Source organism: Haliaeetus leucocephalus, unplaced genomic scaffold, assembly GCF_000737465.1.
Source record: "Haliaeetus leucocephalus isolate CR32 unplaced genomic scaffold, Haliaeetus_leucocephalus-4.0 Scaffold139, whole genome shotgun sequence".
In the NCBI taxonomy this organism is placed as follows: Eukaryota; Metazoa; Chordata; class Aves; order Accipitriformes; family Accipitridae; genus Haliaeetus; species Haliaeetus leucocephalus.
In genome coordinates, this window is record NW_010972575.1 from 612777 (window position 1) to 631873 (window position 19097).

Below are 19097 nucleotides of genomic sequence, written 5' to 3' on the forward strand. Positions count from 1 at the left end.
AAAATTCTGACCAATTTCATTAGAATACTAACATTGGTAGGTAAAAAAACCAGCATGAAATATTAACAGTAGCAATGCTAGTGGTAATATGAAAAGTAAATTAAACAATCTACTTCATCTTTTTTTACAAAATATAAACAATTACTCCTGCAGTTAATATTCATTACTATTGCCTTATGCATCTGTATCTTTTCTACTTTTTTTAACCATATCTTCCATGGCACTTTGCAAATTGGGTGTTAATTGTTAAAACTTTAGTACAAAACAGACAAAATACTGAATCAAGGCAACTTCAACAGCAACTGCTCTGGAACAATCACATTTTGTTCACATCTAACATAGTGATTGTATTTACATTTTAACTGAGCAGTGATTCAATTAACGAACATGGTGATTATCCAAAATATACACAGTATATAAATCCTCTATCAGGTCTGGGAGGAAAAGGCCATCCTGATGGACTCAATAATCCAGGCAGCTGGAAGCAGTCTTATGAAGATGCTCTCTTCTGTTCAGAAAAGGGAGATTCATAGGCTTCCATTGGTGGGCAGGTACAAACCAGATGTTGATCTCCATATATGTCATCAATGCGAGCAATTGTGGGCCAAAACTTGCTTTCAGGCTTCACAAATGGCTAAGTACAGAAGAAAAAACAACGATTTTAATTTTTCTACCAAGCAAATCTATGTAATTGTAATAGACATTAGAAGTTTTAAGAATGACAAATGCTGGAAAAGTGGATTTTTTAAAGTGAAGTCATACTTCAAATCTATTTGCAGTCCCTGAATGTTAACAAGCATGTATAATAGAGTTGGCAGTCAAAAAAATATTTAGATTTTCAAAAATGTATAACCATATCCTCTAACAAATGCTTGCAGAGAAGCAGTTGTTGTGGGATAAAAGAAAACTATGACCCTTTGAATAACTGGTTCACAGATAGGAACCAAGGAAAAGTGGAGGAGACTACCAAGACCTGTGCTGTTCAAGATAGTTGTAATATAACATATAAAACAAGGTGGCAAACTTCACAGGTGCAGTTAAATTCTTCCTCTTTGAAACAGCACGAAGCAATAAAATAGATGCAATTCAGTTTTAGGTGAGAAAAGTTAGTTACACATATATTTAGCTGTTAAGATTGTGGAAGCAATTTTATGGAGTGCTCTGAAGAAGTCTGATGTATCCAGCTCCAATTTGACTTTTAATTGTAGCAGACTCACATTGGCGTGGCTTGCCCCATGCTGGCCATGCATCTTGTCAAACCCTCATCTAAGTTCTTTGGAGCACAGCTTTGAACATCAGGATATGGGACTCTGTTTTGGGAGCCGCTGGTGCAGTATGTCAGAACTGAACGGGCTGTTTCCAATAGGAATATCCAATATTGAAGTGCTGAGATTTAGAAGACCAAGTTTGCACTTCATGTGTAGAGATATATTTTTTTTAAGATCTTTTCTCCTTGTCTTGAAAAACAAAACTAATGGAACTACTGTAGAGCTTACACACATAAAAATTGAGCAACAGTAAAAATGGCTCTGAAGTTTTTATTCTTACACATTTTTCATCTCCAACTGACCAGAAAACCACAGAGCAGAAAGCGCATTTATGTATTACCACACCACTAGGATCCAATTATTTACTCACCAGTGGGAATGCTGCCACTTCTCTGGAATAAGGACGATCCCACTTGGAAGAAGTGACACAGTTCAGAGTATGTGGTGACATCTACAAGCAAAAAGACATATTTAGGACATGAAATCACTAAATTCAGTTGAACATACCAGTGTGAACCCTCTTTCAATTTCATATTACTACATACAAATAACTGCTGTCTAGAGAGTCTCTTGAGAATACCATTCATCTGGGAAAAAAAAGGCAGATTTAAAACAGAAAGCGACTTAGTATCTGGGTTTCTTTCAGTTTGCCTGAAGATACTACCCAAGGTTTGAACGTGGTTCCAGTTTTTCACTAAATCCCCCCAGTATTTAAAAAGTTAATACAGCATTACAAGAATTGAACAGATCTTGAGCCTATAGCAATTTTGTGCTGCAGTTGCTAAAATAATTCATTCAATCTTTATTTTACTGTTAGTTTTAAGGTCATTCCATTTCCCTTCTTAAACCAGATAAATAAGCATCTCCATTACTTTGAGATGGCCTCAAAAATTATAGATCATATGCTTGCATAAATAACTTTCTCTGCTCTCTCAGCAAAGGCCAGACTTCTGACTTGAAACAGTCAAAATTCAAATTTTGAAAAAGTTTAAGGTTTCTAAAAAAGTAAAATTTCAAGAAATTCATGTCTTCACTGTTGCACATAATTATTTTTAATTACTGAAAGACCAGAAAGCAGGCTCACGTAGTCTCAAGTAAGTCTCAAGGGTTAAGCTGATGCTGGTAACTTGCTCTACATGCCATCTTACCTTTAGTGGGTTAATTTGGGGGTCCATCCTGCCCTCCTCTATTTCAGCAATTTCCTGCCGAATACTGATCATTGCATCACAGAATCTGTCCAGCTCTGCCTTGTCTTCAGACTCTGTTGGTTCAATCATAAGTGTCCCTGCCACTGGCCAGGACATGGTTGGAGCATGAAAACCTGATAAAGAAGAAATCATCAGTCACTGACAATAGGTTATGAGTTCATATATACATTAGCTAGCAATTGATTCACAAATGCAGCCCTTTCTATAATCTTTACAGGACTGAACTCATTGGTAGTGTTGGCAGCGTACTGTAGAGGTAAGAGACGAAAGTACCTTAGTGTTTAACACTGAAGGGTAATGCCATTGTCTTATTTACAATACAGTTACACACTGATTTAATGTAACACTCTTAAAACCTGCTCTTTTTGCTTTGTTACTTTTGAGCCCAAAGTATATTGCTTCTTTCCCGGGTTATTTCTGTTCCTGCTGCTCACTTCAGTAGAAGTGTTTTGTCACTTTACCTTCTTAAGACAGGCTGCATGGCAAAGTAAGATGTATAGATTTCTGCACTCGTAAACAAGATAGAAAGAAAAGGTGGTCTCTCATGATTCCCTTCCAGTACTACTGCTAATTACAGCCTTGTGACAATTGTATTTTGGCTACAGAGGGTGGAACTTTACTAAATTTATCCATGTAACTCACCTCTGTACCTACTAAAAAGTCTACCTAAAGTGATGCATGCTATTTAAGGCCATAGCAGCCCACTTACTTAAAACAAGCAGGAAGGATGGTTTTTTTGGTATCACAACTGGGCTCTGGATTATTTCACTGACCAGATATTACTGGTTAAAAGGACAGTTGGGTAGGATCAAGCAGTTCAGTGGGTCATCTTGTCTGGCAGCCAGAGTAGCCACGATCAGGTTCTTCACAGCATGTGTACAAAACTGCCTAAACTGTATCAGGAGGGAAGCATTTAAATCCTATTATCCTACTTCAAAACTCTTTTTTCTTTTTTTTTTTCCCCTGTTGTTGGAATCTTATTAAGCTCTCGGCTCCAGCCCACTTGCTCCAATGGTTGAGTCATGTAATTGCAAATTTGAAGGGGCAGTTTACAAAACTGGGGAGGTAGCAGCAGATTTGCATCTGCAACTCAACAGATGCAAATATCTCTCTAAGCCCTTAATGAACATGGTAAGACTTGAAATGATCGTGACAGGTTCACCATCCATAAGCACAGGACTAGAATGTTTCTGGCTCCCTTTAGAAGAAATCGAGGAAATTCATATTTACACTGCTATTTTTAAAAAAAGACATTTGACTTACCATAATCCTGAAGTCTCTTAGCAAGATCTACAGCTTCAATGTTTGCTGTTTTTTTGAAAGGTCTCGTATCCAAAATGAATTCATGGGCTACATAACCTGTAAACAAAAAAGTGTACCTTATGTTTACTTACTAGGAGAATAACACAATCTACCAAGCAGTCTATTCTGACTGGTTTTGTGGAGAACATGGCAAAAAGACAAATTAAAACATATCCACTTGCACAAAAACTCAAACCTGAGAAATTATCAGGTAAGAGATACACAACTCGGTATTTGAAGACTGGCCCTCTGAGTCCCATGTCACATTAAGAAGAGTCCTCACTTCCAACATGAGAACTAGGAAAGGGTGGCCAAAGTAGATCCTATAATTTACAAGTACTCTGAAAAATAACTGAATTTGTCAGTAGCCCAACACCATTTGGGTCTTAGGCTTGAATTAGCCATGTACAAGATAATGTTTCATGTTATGCCACAGAAAAGCTCCAATCTGCTGTTATAGAAAGGCTAAAGACATAAGTTATCTAAATTTATATCCATGATCCTGGAGAACCTTGTTCCATTTCATTGCTGAATCCTTCAAAATTTGCAACTTCCATTCACTTCTGTGAGGAAATAATATATTCTCTTAAAATGCAACCTGCAGGTTTAGCCAGGGTGTACTCCATTAAATTTAAGACATATCTTTTGAAGAGCATACCTATTGTACTCAAATGTTCTTTGGTGCTATTCAACTTAAGCAAAATAGCATTTTCTGATAGTTACTCTACTGTAACAGATAATTCTTTCACCTCATTCATTACTTCTGTCCTGCTGCAAGACTAGAGAGCTGCAGAAGGGAACTAGAATGTAGCTAAAATATTTTGCATTGCCAAGGGGATTCTCCCCCATCTCACAAGGGAGAATAAGGAGCGGAAACAAGAGAAATTGTTGGGTTTTGGGTTTTTTTTTTCCAGAGAACATGTGTAAGGGAAAGTACAGGTCCAAAAATTGCTTCCAGTTCTTAAATTGTTGTGCTTTTGGTTATTGGAAATTTGGAGGTCTCAACTTTGTTGCTACTCCTTTTTCTACTGTTCATTACTCTGCTACTAGACTTCAAGGAGAACAATCTGAATGCCAAGGTTGACTCCATGTTTTGTCATAATTTCATCTAATTACAAACAGGCATTTTTCTTCTAAGTATCTCAGTTTCATTGCAATACCTCCACAGAAGCAGTGTGGGAGGTTATTTCTCTCCTTGTGAACAATGTGAAGAGAAGTTTGAGATGCAGCTGTCATATAGCATTAAAAAAGAATCATATCGCAAGCCAACTTCTACACTAGGAAAAAAAAAGTCAGCTTTGTAGAAGAGAACATTGTCCAATACTTGCCTCTTGCTCCTCTGAAAAGGATTTTGTAGTGCTTCTCTAGCCTCTTTGCCATATAGTTTGCATTTAGTATAGCAATCTCAGAAGCATGTTTCAGACCCTTTGCTCCCATTGTCTGAAAGAGGAATAACATGAAGAAACAGATCTAAAAACATTCCCAAGCAAGCTAAGTGCGTTCATGTCCTGGCAAGCATGATAGACAACAGCACCTTAATGCATCTGTGTAGTTTTAAGGCAGTCACACTGCTATTACACCTTTCCACCCTACACTCACAGAAAAGCACTGGGATTACTTGAGAGCAAGTTTGGTATACATAACTTATGAGACTGCTTACTGTGTAAGATTTTTTGCTTGAAGTCAACAAGTGAGCAACCCAAACCTTTCCTCAAACTGAGAAGCTCTGAAGTGAATAGAAAAAAGTGAGCAGAACTCAAGAATGTCATCAGCACATTTGTAAGAACTGCACATGCTGCCTGTCACCATCCTTACCCCCAGGGAAAGCATCCAGAGAGCTGCGCAAGAATCTATGTATGCTGTCTGTACAGATTATCCCAGCAACTCAAACTCTGCTTGCCCGTATCATGTCACAGATGATACTGCCCATTAGCAGAGACCAGAGCCAACTGAACACAGATGCACTTATTTCTGTGTTAAAGCACAGCAAAAGAACACTGCTGGAATTGAGCTGTGGTTGAATTTCTTAACACTCCACTTAGAAGTCAAGTTGGCAAAGGAGACAGCCAAAACAGCCTTCCAAGTAGCCCCTTTAGATGGGACAGTGTAAACAGATGGCACTTTACATTGCAAAGAAACAGCTTCCCTTAAAAATTTACTACAGTTTAAATATTCTGTAATAGGAACCAGCTTACAGTCACAAGTGATTTTTACCCACAGCCGAAAAGCCACCATGGAAGTTGTACCAGCTCATATTTGCTCATTTCAAATTCTTGAAGAGCTGGTTTCCCTGGGAGCGGAAGGTTCCATGGTTAGAGTATCAAACGGGCTACAGGCTACTCTGAATAGATGCTGCCCTTACATTTGCCATTCCAAGTCTTTCTTTCACTGAAGGCTTTAAAAGTTGCTCAGAGTCCCAGCACGCCCTCTTCTCAAACAGAATTTGAATCTACACTCATCTCTGTTAGCTGAATACTTCCATATATGTAACCAAATATTTGCAGGCTTATCACTAAATTGCAATGCATTAAAAAATTACATAGATCATGATCCAGTTGTCGCATACGCAAAGCCAAAACTAAGTTCAGTTTTCAAATTCAGTAAAATCCCCTGGAATTCAAGTTCTTATTGAACAGATTTTGAAAAGTTAAATGTTACATACAGGTCAAGTATAACAATACTGCAGCATACAACCAAAAATATTCTTGGAAGAACAGTAATTACCAAGCAGCTTTTAAACATGAAAATTTAAATGTCAGAGACAGTGGAAGAGCAAGCTTGGTTGCAGCTTTCTGCCTTATGTCCACTTGTCTCAAGAATTATTACAGACAAGAGACAGAAGAATTAAGCAGGCTGAATAGATACAGCAGTTGTCCTGCCATCCTTCCCTATTGCAACAGATGGCAATAGGCTGTTCCATTGTCCTGCCGGAAAACAAGGAGATTCAAAGGATGTAAATAACCTATGACTGTCCCATAGTAATTTCAGTCTGTGCCAACATCTTGTGACGAGTTGCTCTTAAACCTGTTCATCTGGTTCCAGTGGTCCTCAGACTTGTTGAAACAGAAACAGACCCTCAGCTGATAGTCCTTATAAAAGTCTACACACCTTGATATACACCCAGGAAATTGGCAATATAGCACTGGAACCCCAAGGTGCAGCACTGACAGTACCCAAAGGACATGCATCCTTATCCAGCTGTATTTTGATGACAGGGTGGGTAGGCAAGTAGGGTGCCAAATGTTTCTTCCTAAAACAAAAACATTGATTTTAGAACTTAAATGTGTGTTCCTGTGTTACCATTTCTGGACAGTTTCAACTGTAGCTTCTCTTCACCGTCCTTCTAAACACAGTCCTCCAGGAAGTCTGGAGAAAGTTTATTAACGTAACTGGTGATAATGGAGGATGACACTCAGTCTTCATTCTATCATAAGATACTCATGCAGCTATCCAAATCAAAATGATTTTTTTTAAAAGAATAAGATTATTTTCTTCTAAAGAAATATGATTGCATATAGAATAGATTCACGTAATTCATGTACCACTTCTGCATTCTGGACTACATACAGTATCAGCCCTCAAAGTCCATGGGTCATGTCTGCATTTACTCAGAAAACAGAGTGCTGAGCAAGGTCTACCATACACACTAAAGGGCCAACATGAAAGCCAGGGTTTGGGAATACATGTGGACCTCACCATTCATGAGATCAGCACATGACAAAGAAGGACAAAAGTTTACAAACAACAGTACACCTTCCCATTCATGGCTCTGTACTTAAGCCAACCATGATTCACTAAGAGATTTTTTTTTTTTAAAGAAAAGGCTACTAAAGAGATACCCACACTCCAATTGGTCCCATTCCAGGTCCTCCTCCTCCATGGGGAATGCAAAAGGTTTTGTGAAGGTTTAAGTGAGAGACATCAGAGCCGTAATCTCCAGGACGACACAGGCCCACCTGTGAAGGGAATACTCTGTTTCAAAACATTCTTCATGTGCCATTTTAAGACCTATTACTTCATTTAAGAAAAATAGGTTGAAAAAGATGTTATATGTTTTCCATTTTTCTTTAATGTGATGCATCATAAGAAAGAATTGATGCAAACAATTTTTTTCTTTAGGAATTCTTACTCAAGTCTGTAAAGAATGTCTTTGACAAAGATCAGGCAGACTAAGCCAATTTCAGTGTACAACTCATACATCTTATAACACATTTCAGGCAAAACCAGCTAAAAGATAATTATTTCCACCATCTAATTTTTATTACTGTTCTTGGAAACCTCACCTCTCCCCCCAAACACTGTGCCATCTTGTGAGGAAGCTGTGTTATGGTCTGAACTGAGTACTACTGTGCTATTTTTATTCCAAGCAAACATACACTCCCAGTTGTAATAAATCTGCCCCCGAGATTTTGTACCTGGGCATTCATATTTGCTCCATCTAAGTAAACCTGGCCTCCATGTTTGTGAATCAGTTCACACACATCTCCAATCTCCTCTTCAAACACACCATTGGTGGAAGGGTATGTGATCATGATGGCTGCCAAATTCTCTTTGTGCTTGTCCACCTGGTGGCAGGGAGGGAGAAAGAAAAAAGGTCATTGAGGCTCCTAAAGCTTCTTAAGAGCAGATTTCTACAAAAATCTGTAATTAAGGTCATCGAGTGTTTTACAGGTAAGAAGCAAGTCTATCAGCAGGTAGTCTAAGTCATTTACAGTCAGCAAAAGACACTGCGCTCTTTCCTTCAGCAATACTTACAGAAAAATAGTATTTTCTCAATAAATCAGAACTTTAAATCAGAGAAGAAGGCATGGTATTAAAAGATACGTGTCTAATAGTCACTTCTGGGACCTTAAGACAAGTCAAGTGACACATCTAGCCTTCAAGGTAATGTGATCTAATGACCATCCCCCTGCTTTCAGCAATACAGTTCTATGACTACCATAAAAGCCTGCTGAAATATGTGTTTTTGGAAATGTGTCCTGCTAATTCCTTGGATTCCCAAGATTCACCTGCAGCCAGTCTACTCAAAAAAGTGAAAAAAGTTGCCTAGCAACACCTTCTCCAGCAGAGGTGGGCTTGAACTTCGCTAAGCAAAGGCTAAAGTGCCGTTTCAAATGCTTCACACTGATGAACACGCTTCATTCATTTCAAATACTAGATGTAGACCGAAAAGGTCTGCTATAAAAGATCCTACTGTGTAGAAAACCACTCTGAGCCACTCCTGCACCAAAGAGCCTCAAATTAAAGGAAATCTCACAAGTGTCACATGGTAGTGCCTGAGTGAGCAAAAAAAGCAAGAATTACTTATCCTTTTCAAGCATGTATTCACTATTATTGCCCTATTTTCTCTCAAAGAAAAGTCTGATTCAGCTACCAATGCTATTACCTGTAGAGGAGAAGGAGTATTCCTGCCTTGAGAAGTAAAGATAATTAAATACTTGCCATTGCTTTTAAATGGGAGATATCAATGCTTCCATTTTTATCCACTTCAATTGGCTGAATCTTCATCCCCGCCATTTGTGCACTTGCTGGATTTGTACCGTGAGCAGATTTAGGAATAAGGCAAACCTTAGGAGGAAAAAAGAAGCAGGGGCTAAAGTATAACTGGTTAAAAAGTCTTAAAGCATTATGGTCTATGCTCAGCTACAAATCATTATCAGAGTTTTCAAAGAGGATCCCAAGGGAATGTTTACTGGCAAATTTCCACTTTGAAGTGGAAGGATGAAGTTGAAGGATGCAACTCAATTTTCTTTGAAAAAAAGCCATTCAAGTATCAGCATCTAAATACTCATTAGGAAAATAAAGTTTCATTTGCTGCGTAAATCATATTTAGGGCTGAAGTTCCAGAATATTATCTCAAGAGACTCACATTGAAAATCCTCTCCTCTCACCCCTCTTTTTTTAAAGGCTAATTTTTTTTTTACAGTAATCAGTCTCCATATGAACAATGACTTGAAAGGAAAAACTATCTAATTCCAACTTCCCACTACATCTTCAGCTGACTGCCAAAGCATTTTCTTCTGTATTCCATTCAGAACAAAAATTTAGACTGAAATATTTTGGCTATAGCTAAGAAGTTTCAGACAGCTACTTACATGCTTGATACAGTTAATTTAAAAAGAAAAAAAAGAAGTACTTTTACTTAAATAAATGAGGTTCTTGTTACTAATAGTTAGGAAAATGGAGCTCAGGATATTTCCAGACATTTGCTAGCAACTCCACCCCTTCTAAAGACAATAAATATACCTTGTCTAAAAAAATCCTTTGCTTCTATTCAGTGAGGATATTGAAACATTTGGCTATTATAATTCTCTTGGAAAGATTAAGTTAACTAGGTGTATTAAGTAAGTTACTTAAACTTAGCTGCATTAAATAACTAGCAGTAAGCTGCTTTGTTTTCATGAGAAACTGCTTGCTGGTCTCTACCTCATATTCCACAGAGATGCTGAGACAAATGTTAATGCTTTAAAAGCTATTTCAAGGAACCAACCCAACTGTCTCAGCACCTGGATATTTCCTTTTCCTGCAGTGAACTGTCAATGTTTTACTGTGCAGCTGTGCTGAAAGGAAACACAGGGATTCCAGCCCCAGTGCTGGGAAGCACTGTGGCACATCTGTAGTCATTTCGGCTGCATAACAGAAATGTAAAGTGAGTCTAGATTGCCACCCAGTCTTGCTGAGTTGCATCTGCAGCTGCTGGGTACAGAAGTTATTGATCAGGCAAAAAAGCGGACAGATGTGAGCTGTCAGTTAAAGTAGATACTTTTTTTTCTATGAGACACCACCAAATCTGGATGCTGGGATTGACAGACTTCTGGTCTGGGTTAATCTGGCTCTTCTTATATCACAAACATGCAATCATCTCTCCAAAACGAAACTTGCTACCACCAACTTTTCACATTTATGTATTTCAACCTATTTCACTTCCAATCAAACTTATACCTAAAACCTACGATTAACACAGCCCTTCTTCCAGGCATCACAGCTTGTTCAGAAAGCACCTAAAGGAACAATATTACTTTCAGATTTTTCAGCTATAACTGCCTGCCATTAAGTAAAAATAAAGAATTCTCTTTAAAAGAAAATTAGAATTCAAAATGCTATTAAACATAATGTACTAGTAAGAACTGATTCCTCTTTGGGGTTAACTACAGTTGTATCAACTCTCAGGTTTACAAAAACTCTCTTTTGTCAGGTTACAATGGTATAGCTGAGAAGTGACTCTTTGAGTTCAAAGTTTCAGGTAGTTAGTATAGAAGAGAATAGAAATCAAGCCTTTAGACTTGCATTACCAACTGAAGATGATCCTCAGTGAATCAAAACTGATGAGCATTATTCAGCTACAGTTTTTGTCGCCCTTGTGAAGCAAGGTTACCTCCATATATCCTACAGAAATTTATTTGAAACAGTTTGAATGGACAAGAACTAGATGAACCTTGAGACTTTTATGAGTAGCTACCAAGGCATACCAAAGGCTTGTCTGCTTCTTCTGTCAGGAGTGGCTATACTTGAACCAACTGACATTATAAGCAATATAAATTTTAGATAATCAGTTCCTGTTCCCCTTGTAACTGAAAAAGCTGGAGAGGGAGTGTGATACCACCTTGAAAAAGCAAAAAACTGTCATTGCCCATTTTCTTCTGAGGCATGGACATCTGGGCCTAGATCCATCTCACTGAAGATCTGTATCACTGTCTCACATTCATGATTAGCCTGTGTGATGGCTTAAATTGTTAGGTCTGCCCATTGATCACGAGCCCATCTGTAGGTTTTAGGTCTCTCCCTAAATCTCCTGATGTTTCATGGGCCCACTGAGCTATGAATAACTCATCCTTAAGTTCCCAGTCCAGGTCTACCTGAGTCACTTCAATTCTGGCAGCCTGGACTACCTGCTCATTGTTCTGGTTTTCTTCAGTGGTGATGCCCTTGGGCTTGTGAGCATCTGTATGACATATCCCTTTACAGTAATGCTTTCTACCTGGGCAGCAATGCCTTGCCAGAATGCAGCAGTCCAGAAGGGTTTACCTCTGCGCTGCCAGTTGGTCTGTTTCAAGTGATGCAGTCACCTTCACAGGGCATTTGCCACCATTCATGAGTCAGTATTAACATAAAGTGCTGGCTGCTTTTGTTGTTCAGCTGTCTCTAGGGCCAGCTTCTTCAGACTGGTTCAACTTGCCTTCTCCTTTGATGGCTTTGACTACTTGTTGTGTAGGACTCTGCACAGCAGCCTTCCACTTCCGATGGTTTCCTGCGATGCAACAGGATCTGGTAAGCAGACCATAGTGCTTTTCATCTTCTGATAACTCATTATATGGTGGTACTTCTTTTGCATGAGTCGCCTCTTTGAGTGATGCTCTGAAATTTTTGCCTTCTGATGAGTCCATGATCTTCTTCAGGATTCCTAGGCAGCTGGGGTTCCCCATCCAAGCCTGTTGCATGACCAACACTACCCACTTTATGCAGTGTCCTTTGAACATCCAGTACAGCACAGGCAATCATGGTGCTAAGAGAAGCTGTGCTTCTGTATCAAATTCTGAGGCAGCTCAGCCCCCCTCGTACACTACTAGTACCTCTTTTTCAGTCAGAGTGTAGTGGGCCTTGGATCTTCAATACATCCAGCTCCAAAACCCTAAAGGCTGACCTTGCATTGCTCCAGATGTTTTCTGTCTGAGGCTCCAGTTGAGGGTGTGCTCCCCAGCTGCAGTGTAGAGTATGTTTCTCACAGCTGGTCCCATCCAGATGGGCCCAAGGGCTACCGCATGAACTATCTCCTCTTTGATCTGTTCAAAGGCCTGTTGCTGCTCAGGGCCCCACTCAAAAAAGTTCTTCTTTAGCATCACTCAATAGAGAGGGCTCACAAGCTGACTGTAATCTGCCATACACATGCATTCTCCAGTAATCCACAATGCCTAGACAAGTCTGTGTTCTCTTCTTGCTAGCTGGTGGGGACATAGATATTATCTTATTGATTGCAGCCCCAGGGGTGTGACATTCATCTTGCTTTTTTAGTCCCAAGAACTGGATGCCTTGTGCAGGTCCGTTTACCTTTCTTTGGTTTCACAGCAAAACCAGCTTTCCAAATGACCTGGATTATTCTCTTCCCCTTCTCAAATGCTTCCTCTGCTGTGTTGCCCCATACAATGATGTCATCCATGTATTGCAGGTGTTCAGGGGCTTTACCCTGTTCCAGTGCAGTCCATATCAGTCAAAGACTGATCGGTAGGTAGGTCTGTGCTCCAGCCCTGGGGCAGTCATTTCCAGGTGTATTGGACACCCCACCACATGAAAGCAAACTGTGGCTGGTGCTCTGCTGCTAAAGGGATAAAGAAAAATGCTTTGGCAATATCAATTGTGTCATACTGCTTGGCCACCTTTGACTCCTGTTCATATTGAGTTCTAGCTTGTCCCACACGGCAGCACTCAATGGTGGCATCACTTTGTTCAGGCCATGATAGTCCACTGTGAACCTCCACCCCCTGTCAGATTTTTGCACGGGCCTTATGGGACTATTTAAGGGTTATTAAGTCTTGCTTACCACTCCTTGGCTCTCCAACAGATGAATCAACTTACAAATAGTAACCAGGGAGTCTTGGCTGGTGCGATACTACCACTGGTGCACTGTCACAGTAGCAACCAGCACCTGCTGTTCTTTGTCATGCAGCAACCCTACAATGGAGGGGCCAGGCAAGGTAGACAGTTATTTAGTCTTCTTTTGTGTCTGCTGTGGCTACACCAAAGGCCCATCAGTACCTTCTTCGGTCCTTGAATACCCTCTCCTGAGATAGTCTATTCCAAGGATACATGGAGTCTCCAGGCCATAACAACAGGATGCTTCTGCCATTTGTGCCATGTTAGGCTCACCTCAGCCTCCAACACAGACGACTATTGACATCCGCCTGTCACTCCACAAATCCAGATAGGTCCCGCCCCCTTCTACCCTGATAACATTATGGTACACTGTGTACCAGTATCCACCAAAGCCTTATACCCCTGTGGATCCAATGTGCGAGGCCACTGAATCCATACAGTCCATTAAACTTTGTTATCCCCTTCTCCACCTAGCCAGAGGCAAGGACGCTTTACTCCTGGTTGTAGTATTCACTCTGACTCCTGTGGCGTCACACCACAAGTCCCTTCACCAAACTCAGGAGGAGAGGCATTTTCAGCCCTTATTCTGTGTCTGGGGGACTGCTGGTTGCTTTCCACTGTCTTGGCAGCAATTAGTGCAGCAACCTTCTTGGTTGGTCCCTCTTAGCGGCTGTCTTCCCCTGCAGTTCAGGTATACGTGCTTCTTGCTTGAAGATGAGTGCACTATCCCTGTTCCTTGTGTCCTACCCCAGCCACGCAGGAAGAACCAGAGGATGCCATATGGTGTGCACCTGGGACTCCCTTTCCCTCTGGCAGGGGGAGGCTGACTCCATAGGGTACCCTTGACAGCCAAGACACTTTCTGTGGGGATGAGAAGTGGAGGCATTACCTTTGAAACACCCTGGAACCGGCAAGACAGTCTCTCCACAGTTGGTATCTCAAGATGTGGCCGGTCCATCATCACCAGTGAGTTGGCATATGATACTGATGCATCTTCCACAGACCTCCTTTACATGGCCCATGTGTACTGGACATCATGCAGATCTGTGGAGACCTGTTTGTTGTCCAGTTCACTGTAGACTGCCTCTGCCACTGCTAATTCTCTTACATACTGAACACCTTCCTCGGCAGAGGTTTAATTGCCTCAGTAATTGACAAGAACACCCTTGAGAGGACACTTCACACTCAACAGGAACCACCTCCAGAGGCTGCAGATTGTCAACTGTCTTCTGATTCCTTTGTTGATTCCCTGGTTCCTAACAAGGGATCCCAGCTGCTGGGCTTCTCTGCCCTCAATTCCTGGCTATCCCCTTCAGCATCCCAGCATTTGAGCAACCAGGCAGCAATATGCTTGCCTGGCTGGCAGCTGTAACTTTTCTGCACATTTTGGAGCTTGGTCAGGGTTAGGGATGGGGTGGTTTCTGCCTTTTGGATGACTTCCGTCGCTTCCTCTTTATGTTTCCTTGCCAAAGGACTGGCTTCCTGATCAGACCCTTCCTCCTCCTCCTCCTCCTTTACTAATTGATGGTACAGTTCTGTTGACCTCCACTGCCAGTGCTTCCTGTTTACTACTGGGGCAAGCACTGTAGTTGAGGTTTGGGTCCCTGTCTCAGCCATCATGTCCTTAGAGGTAGAGGCCCACTTTCCCTTGCTGCTGTGACAGTGCTAGACAGAAGCTCAGCAGGCACAGGTCAAGCCCCAGAACAGTACTAGAAGCTGCTGGGTCTCATGAGGTAGGTAATGCCCCCTTCCATCCTGTAGTGTGCCAATTCAACAGGATTGCATGCCTGTTCAGGTGTAAAATCCCAGGTTATAGGAGGTGATAATAGCCCTAGGCACCTGCCCAAACCCTCCTACACACCCTGTCACCCAGGGATCAACTGCCTCGGGGCACGTTTCTCTGTCAGCTCAGCAACAAGTTGTTTACTCTTATGCCAGGACCAAACCAGGTTCCACACACCCAACAACAAGCCAACAATGTTAGATAATAGGATCAAACATCTTACACAAGGATGTACAAAAAACTCAGGAGCCCACGCAACAGAGCTGGACACATCAACCCCAGAGGAGAAGAGGGAGGTGTAATCCCTTGTTCTTTCCACAAGGTAGCTCATGCAGCACAGAAATGGCATCACAGCCAGGGCCGTATGCTAGTCCAGGCATACAGCCATTGCTTTTATCAAAATGTTTCCAAGCACAGTGAAATACATTGATAAGCAGCACAGCAAACAGCAAAAGCCAAAAGCAGCCATTAAAAAGCCCTAGACTCTAATACAGAGTAAAGCAAGCAAGCTCTGTGACCCACCCAGGAGCCTGCCAATTAACAAATTAACATGCTCAGATCAAAACTGTCATTACCTCAAGCCCCACACTGGATGCTAAAAAGGACTGTGACGGGTTGACCCAGCCAGTGGCCAAACACCCATGCAGCTGCTCACTCACTCCCATCTCCCATGGGATGAGGAGTAAATAGAAGTAAGGTGAGAAGACTCGGACTGAGAGAATGACAGTTTAATAGAGAAAACAAAAGCCGCGTACACAAGCAAAGAAGCAAGAAGAGGAATTAATTCATTACTTCCCATGGCCAGGCAGATGTCCAGCCACTTCCTGGAAAGCTGGGCCCCAGTACATGTAATGGTTGCTCGGGAAGAAAAATGCTGTAACCATGACCTTCCCTGCTTTGTCCTCCTTTTCCTGAGCTTTTATTGCTGAGCATGCCATTATATGGCATAAAATATCCCTTTGGTCAGTTTGGGTCAGCTGTCCTGTCTGTGTCTCTCCCAACCTCTTGCCCACCCCCAGCCCTCTCTCTGGGGGAGTACAGGGGGTGGGGCAGGGCGGAGTGGGAGAGAGAGAAAGCCATGACACTGTGCAAGCACTGTTCAGCAATAGCCAAACATCCCTGTCTTACCAACACTGCTTTAGCCACAAATCCAAAGCACAGCAACATATGGGCTGCAATGGAGAAAATTAACTCCTCATTCCCACTGTCTGAAAAAAAGACTTTTAAGATGGTACCCATGATCCATGAGGGAAGCAGGGAATACAGAAAGCTTGTCACAGACGAGCATACACAACCTAGTTTCCCTCTAGGTGAGTCCCAGCCGCTGAATCAACTCTTCTTTCTCCACTTCCCACCTAAAGCTCTTTCCCACATGAGTGTTGACACTTACAGTTCTATGACGTTCTCCTTTTGCATTTAAATAAGCTTTGATTGCAGCCAAACCTGCATACTCTCCTTGGGCTCCGCTGCAAGAGGAATACAAACCCCATTACACAAGCACACAAACCAGAAAGGGCCAGCTCTCTACTGAAACTTCAAAATTGTCCAGCCCTAATCCTTCTCAATAACTTTAGGTAAGTGTCAGCAACTTAAAAGAAGCACATCCCATGGGTTAAATTACAAATAGACAAGCATTAATTAACTACTCCTGCCTCTTTTGCAAACAGTGGATGAAAAATGTTATGCCGTTTTATGTGCTTACATTATGATGTTAAATCCTTTTGGTAACTGAGTTGATCCTCATTTCTGCACCTAGCAGGGGACTGTGTGCTTGACTACAGAGAGGTAGACTGATACTGAAATGCATAGTAAAGTGTACGCAGTGAAACATAAGAACTCCTTCAGTGACATCCTAAGTGTAAAGTAAGTCCTTGATGCTCATTTTATATCAAAACTACTAACAGACATAAACAGGCTGCAGCAGTACCCATTCAGATCTGCTTTATCTATTTCAGTGAGCATGCAGATCCTAGGCATTCTTCCGTCAAACCTAGTATTACCTAGTGCATCAAATATCAGTTTCAACAATTATATAGTTGCCAGCTTATACAGCTTACTCCTATTTCAAATCTTTCATTTTAGCTCATAGGAGGGTATCAGTAACATCACCATTTTAAGCAAGCAATGGTGGAGAAACCAGCCTTCATAGAAAGGAAAACATGGGGGGAAAAAACCCATTAAAATAATAGAAAAGACCAAATCATTAAACTTTCAGAAGAGATGAGACAAAGTAAGGTTCTGCAGTCTTGAAAAAACAAATCTTGTTTTCATAACCTGGCATTCAAGGCTTCTCTTTATCAAATTTAATTTTAGAAACTTCTTTCACTTTTGGCTTGCACATTTTCTTTAGAGATAAGTTTTTGGAATCATGTTAAGGAGCAAATGTTCAGGAAAAAATTCCTACCTGTTTGGTTGGAAGGAGATTTTGTCATAGCCAGTAATCTCACATAGGTCCTTCTCTAAATCCTTGAAAAGCTGCTGATACCCTTGAGCTTGATCCAGGGGCACAAAAGGGTGGATGTTGGCAAATTCCTTCCATGAAATAGGCTGTTTAAAAAAAAAAAAAAAAAAAATTGCTGCAGGAAAAATTCTGCAGAAAACTCTGTTTTGTTGTTGAACTCTATGAAGGAAAGAAGCTGCCTTGTGCTCAAATAAAAATCAAACAATTCTTGTGCAGCAAGACAAGTTCCCAACCTCATTATAGGATGTGGCCTGGCTGAACAGAGAGCTTTGGCTCGAACTCAGGTAAAATTAGGAGAGTTTATGACCTTTGGAAGAAGGGCCAGGCAACTCAGGAGGACTACAAGAATGCTGTGAGGCTACACAGGGAGAAAACTAGAAGGGCCAAAGTCCCACTAGAACTTAATCTCACTACTGCCATAAAAGATAATAAAAAATGTTTCTATAAATACATTAGCAACAAAGGAGAGCTAAGAAGAATCTCCATCCATTATTGGATGCGGGGGGAAACATAGTGACAAAGGATGAGGAAAAGGGTGAGGTACTTAACGCCTTCTTTGCCGCAGTCTTTAATGGTAAGACCAATTGTACTCCAGGTACCCAGCCCCCTGAGCTGGAAGACAGGGATGGGGAGCAGAATGAAGCCCCCATAATCCCAGAGGAAATAGTTAACGACTTCCCACACCACTTAGACACACACAAGTCTATGAGGCCTGATGGGATCCACTCAAGGGTACTGAGGGAGCTGGTGGAAGTCCTCACCAAGCCACTTTCCATCATTTATCAGCAGTCCTGGCTAACTAGGGAGGTCCAAGTTGACTGGAGGTTAGCAAATGTGACACCCATCTAGAATAAGGGCTGGAAGGAGGATCTGGGGAACTACAGGCCTGTCAGTCCAACCTTGGTGCTGGGGAAGGTTATGCAGCAGATCATCTTGAGCACCATCACATGGCACATATGGGACAACAAGGTGATCAGGCCCAGTCAGCACAGGTTTCTGAAAGGCAGGTCCTGCTTGATGAACCTAATTTCCTTCTATGACAAGGTGACCTGCTTAGAGGGTGAGGGAAAGGCTGTGGATGTTGTCTACCTAGACTTCAGCAAAGCCTTTGACATTGTTTCCCACAGCATTCTCCTGGAGAAACTGGCTGCTTATGGCTTGGATGGGTGTACTCTTTGCTGGTAAAAAACTTGCTGGATGGTTGGGCCCAAAGAGTGGTGGTGAATGGAGTGAAATCCAGTTGGTGTCCAGTCACAAGTGGTGATCTCCAGGGCTCAGTTTTGGGGCCAGTTCTGTTTAATAACTTTATCAGTGATCTGGACAAGGGGATCAAGTGCACCCTCCGTAAGTTTGCAGATGACACCAAGTTGGACAGGAGTGTTGATCTGCTTGTGGGCAGGAAGGCTCTACAGAGGGATCTGGACAGGCTGGATCGATGGCCCGAGGCCAACTGTATGAGGATCAACAAGGCCAAGTGTTGGGTCCTG

General features: G+C 41.5%; 1 protein-coding gene across 1 annotated transcript in view; it reads right to left on the bottom strand.

The window, feature by feature from the left end:
* GLDC (glycine dehydrogenase (decarboxylating)) overlaps positions 1 to 19097 on the bottom strand; it is a 50128-nt gene continuing 31031 nt past the window's right edge. The window contains exons 14-24 of the mRNA XM_010586054.1: positions 17554 to 17696; positions 16540 to 16615; positions 9221 to 9346; positions 8194 to 8343; positions 7622 to 7734; positions 6887 to 7028; positions 5107 to 5218; positions 3740 to 3835; positions 2417 to 2589; positions 1639 to 1719; positions 1 to 634 (exon numbers count right to left, since the gene is read on the bottom strand). Coding sequence (XP_010584356.1) covers positions 491 to 634; positions 1639 to 1719; positions 2417 to 2589; positions 3740 to 3835; positions 5107 to 5218; positions 6887 to 7028; positions 7622 to 7734; positions 8194 to 8343; positions 9221 to 9346; positions 16540 to 16615; positions 17554 to 17696 — 1356 coding nt within the window. The 3' untranslated portion in view covers positions 1 to 490. The remainder of the gene's footprint in view (positions 635 to 1638; positions 1720 to 2416; positions 2590 to 3739; positions 3836 to 5106; positions 5219 to 6886; positions 7029 to 7621; positions 7735 to 8193; positions 8344 to 9220; positions 9347 to 16539; positions 16616 to 17553; positions 17697 to 19097) is intronic.